General features: G+C 30.4%; 1 protein-coding gene across 1 annotated transcript; it reads left to right on the plus strand.

Moving 5' to 3' along the window:
- Nucleotides 1-3,408: 3,408 nt before the first annotated feature.
- Nucleotides 3,409-4,146, plus strand: LOC120127160 (brain acid soluble protein 1 homolog). Its single transcript, XM_039145149.1, has 3 exons — nt 3,409-3,498; nt 3,700-4,056; nt 4,096-4,146. Exons 1-3 carry the CDS (start codon nt 3,484-3,486, stop codon nt 4,135-4,137), a joined length of 414 nt encoding a protein of 137 aa, XP_039001080.1. The 5' UTR covers nt 3,409-3,483; the 3' UTR covers nt 4,138-4,146.

Here is a 4,146-nt window from a genome sequence, read left to right on the forward strand (position 1 = left end):
TAAACCTATTTATCTTTTAATTTTGTAAAAAAAGTATATAAATTTTATGAGTTTAAATTTTTAAAGAAAATATATAAATTAAGTATAGTAAAATTATAGTATAATTTAACTTGTTAAAAAAACAAATATATAATAAAGACAATTTGGTAAAATATACATTCCAATAATCTTTTATTCCTTTAACAAACACTGTAATCTTACATTTCTGCTAAACAAACCAAACACAATAATGTAACATTCCCAATAATTTTATTCACACCGATAACCTATTTCCGCCGGTGATCTTACATTCCGTGAACCAAACGTACCCTAAGTTCATGGGGCCGGAAGAATAAAACACATAACTCTAACTCTAATATATGGCGTTACATTTGAAATAAGAAATTTTGCATGTTCAGTTATTTGAATTTCAAATCTCCGATTTTTGGATTACATATTTGGTGATATATGCCAAGTGAACTAAGGGCATTGAGAAAACAACAATGCACAGCAAATGGATAGCAGTGGTAATGTGATTGTTAGGGATATGGAGATATGTCCTACGATCCAAAAATATTTTTACGAATAAGTTACGAGTGTATATATATCAATAATATAATTTTTTTAATTAGATGAACATAAATTATTTTTCAGAATAAACATTATAAATACAAAAATAAATAAAAATTTTAATAGACATTTTTCTACTTTATAATATACTTGCATCCGTCACTACCCATGACCTCCTATCAGAGGTGGAAAGTCATAGTCCAAGTAATCAGCCAGATCAGAATTTGATTCGTTTCCTGCAAGTAAATTACATCCATTGGTTGCCCCCTTTTTTTGGCATGGTCGGCTCAAACTTTTTCTACATCACCTTTGAACTTAATAATTTTTGCTGTGCATCTTTTGTAAAAATAATGAATAGAAACCATAAATGAAAAGAGAAACTAAATAAGATTTTATCTAAAAAATTTAGACATGTGGATTAAAAGAAAATAAATTTGTCATCTTAAAATTATATAAAATAATTATAAAATCAAATCAAATTAAATATAAATTCCAATCTCTTATAATGATTAATATTGATATCAAATTCCACCACTTACTTTTGTGCTAAATTTCAAACGGGTCTCTTTTACTTCTATGAATAGTCACTCTCTCTAAGCACACTTAGAGGTGGGTATATGGGCTAAGGTCCGCGGGCTATCCGTTTAACCCGCGACTCGTGCGGGTTTTGGACATCAAAAATTGAAGTTCATTTAAATTGCGGGCTTTTTAGTCCGGATCGTTAAACCCGTAGGTTTAATGGGTATAATCGCGGGTAGCCCGCAAAAGTCCGCTTAATTTAAAATTTATAAAATTTTAGAGAAAATAAACTTAAAGAATTTTATAGAAAAATAAAATAAATTACCTATAAATATGATGTTACTTATAACCATTGTAGTTCTTAAATTTATTAGGGCATTTTTCATAATTCTACTATTGCTTGATATTTTTTTTCATTTACAATGTATCAAATTATTCTTCATTTTAAAAAACAAAAGTTAAAAGATTTATATAGTATTTTAGTCTTATAAAATTTACATCATTATCACTTTGGTATTTAAAGATTTTTTTATTTAATTTTGACCTTTATTTTTTTTCATGAAGTATGTTATTCATTTCGTTCTTTAATTACAAAAAGTCACGTGATATTCTAATAATATATCATATGATACGTAATATTTAGATTAAAAATAAGAAATAAAAGTAAAAGAAAAAAATTGAAAACATATTTTTCAACTTTTAAAGGCTTTTACAAAAGAAAAATTGTTAGATTTGTATAATGTTTGACTTTGTTGAATTTTTCTATTTGAATTTCTGCTTGCAGACACTCATGTGTCTTCATATTATAGCATTGAATAATCGTGTTTTATAAAAGTATATTGCGGTTATTGTTTTATTTGTTTTTCAATTTGGCGATATAAGTGAATCTTGTTTTTTTTTTAATTTGAGTTTAAGTAATTATATTGTTATATATATTAATGATTAAAAAAAATTAAAAAAAATATTATTTTATAATCATTTCCGGGTATTTAAAAAAATTAAATATTATTTATTATTTTGACGGTGCTATCTTCCTTTTCAAGTTACTGGATCATTTTTAAAGATGTAGCAAGTTAGAACATTATTTTTTTATTGCATTTAAAGCATTTAAAATTTTTTTTATTTAACGGGCCACGGGTTAAACGGACGGACCACGGGCCTTAAAATTCAAAACCGTTTATGATTGCGGGCTTTTTAAACCGCTCCGTTTAAACCCACACTGTCAAAACCCGCGGACTAAACGGGCGGGTAGCCCGTATACCCCCTCTAAGCACACTTTAGAACCCAAAATTATGACTTACCTGATAATGGCCTCCATTATTTCTCACGCAAAACAAATTAAGTTTAAATAGGAAATAAGCACAAGCATCAATTAAGAATGGAATTATTATTTTAATTCTTTTATTTAACACGTCACTCACACTCAACTGATTTATTTTTCTATCTATGGTTGATAAAATAAAATTTCTACAAATAGATTTAGGATACTATCCTAAGCAATTTTTTATACTAATAAGATAATTAATTTTACATAATGTAATTTTATACTTATACGTGTAGTTTAATGAATTAATTTTTAATGTACTAATAATACATAAATTTTATGGATCATCAACATATATGTGGACTGTTGAATAGAAATTGAGAGGTAAAAATTGAACATGTATTTTGGAAAGATAATCAAATTACGGATGACATGACTAGATTTACTCGAACAAATGATGGAAGATGCTACCTTTACGCATCGCCACCGGATGGTATAATGGCACTACTCCAAGAGGAAGAAGAAAGTTAGAGTTACTGCTTAAGGGTTCATCTATTTTGCTCACAAAAAAAAGTTCTTTATTAATCTTCTAATAATATGTTTTATTTAGTTTACATACAACACATAAAATTATACACGAGATCTATAGGAAAAACAACACTAATTTTAATCATTAAGATTATTTAATAGATTTTAATTTAAGACTATTAAACATATCACTCCTATATAGTCAGAACAAAAAATATATTTCCTAAAAAAATAATTTATTGATTACATATGGCATCGAATACCATTAAACAAAAAAAAATATTTCCTAAAAATTAACAGATCAATTACATTTTCCATTTCAAGATTGATTTTCCATTTGCTGCATTAACCTAATTTCTAAGAGAAACGTTAAAACGGGTAAAAACTTGAGCCAGATAAGCTAATGAGTAAGTTACCTTGTACTCCGTGAGATGAGTTGTCAAATCAAAGATTCTTGAATGGCACGCACCACCTATCATCAACCTTTACGCCTCTATTACCTCTATATAAGACACTCGCTTTTCATACATCCATGTATAACAAATTAGAGCAATCTTTCACTCCAATTATTTCCCCTTCCATAGTTTTCTTCCCAGTTCTAATTTCATCTCTTTGGGTTTCCTATGGCTACTGCTGAGGTATTGGCAAATTCTTAATCAACCCCTTTGTGTTCATTCATCACTAATTAGCTGATCATGATCTTGGCGTCTGTTATCTAAAACCCTTTTCTATCCACGTTTTCTTTTAGAATCCATCCTTCAGAAACTTGGTTTTAAGCTTTGAATACTGTTTTCATGCTTTGATGCATAATCTTATTTGATATGTGTAATGTGTTATAGGTTGTATCCGCTCAAACTGCACTTCATGAGGAGAAAACTGAAGAAACAGTCAAGGATCAAGAAACAACAGTCGAAGAGGTAGTTTCCGAAGCACCTGCGGCGGAGCCTGTTGCCGAAGAGACGAAGGAAGCCGAGCCTGCAACAGTTGTAGTGGAAGCGACGGCAACCGAGGAACCTGTGGCTACTGAACCTGAAGCCTCAGCTGAAGTTGAAACGAAGGAGGAGGCACAAGAATCCCAGGTTGTCATCGAGAAGACAGTAGAGGAGACTGAGACTCCTGAGGAAACAGTGCCGGAACCAGTTGCCGAAGAGGAGAGCAAGGAAGCCATTGAGCCCACCGTTGACACCAAGGAAGCTACAGAGTCTAGTGAGACACCAGCTGAACCCGAACTCGAAACAGAGTCCGCTATCGAAGCACCCAAAGAGGAAGCCGAGTAGGAAGAAGAA

The sequence above is a fragment of the Hibiscus syriacus genome, unplaced genomic scaffold (genome assembly GCF_006381635.1).
Source record: "Hibiscus syriacus cultivar Baekdansim isolate YM2019G1 unplaced genomic scaffold, ASM638163v2 tig00110462_pilon, whole genome shotgun sequence".
Lineage (NCBI taxonomy): Eukaryota > Viridiplantae > Streptophyta > Magnoliopsida > Malvales > Malvaceae > Hibiscus > Hibiscus syriacus.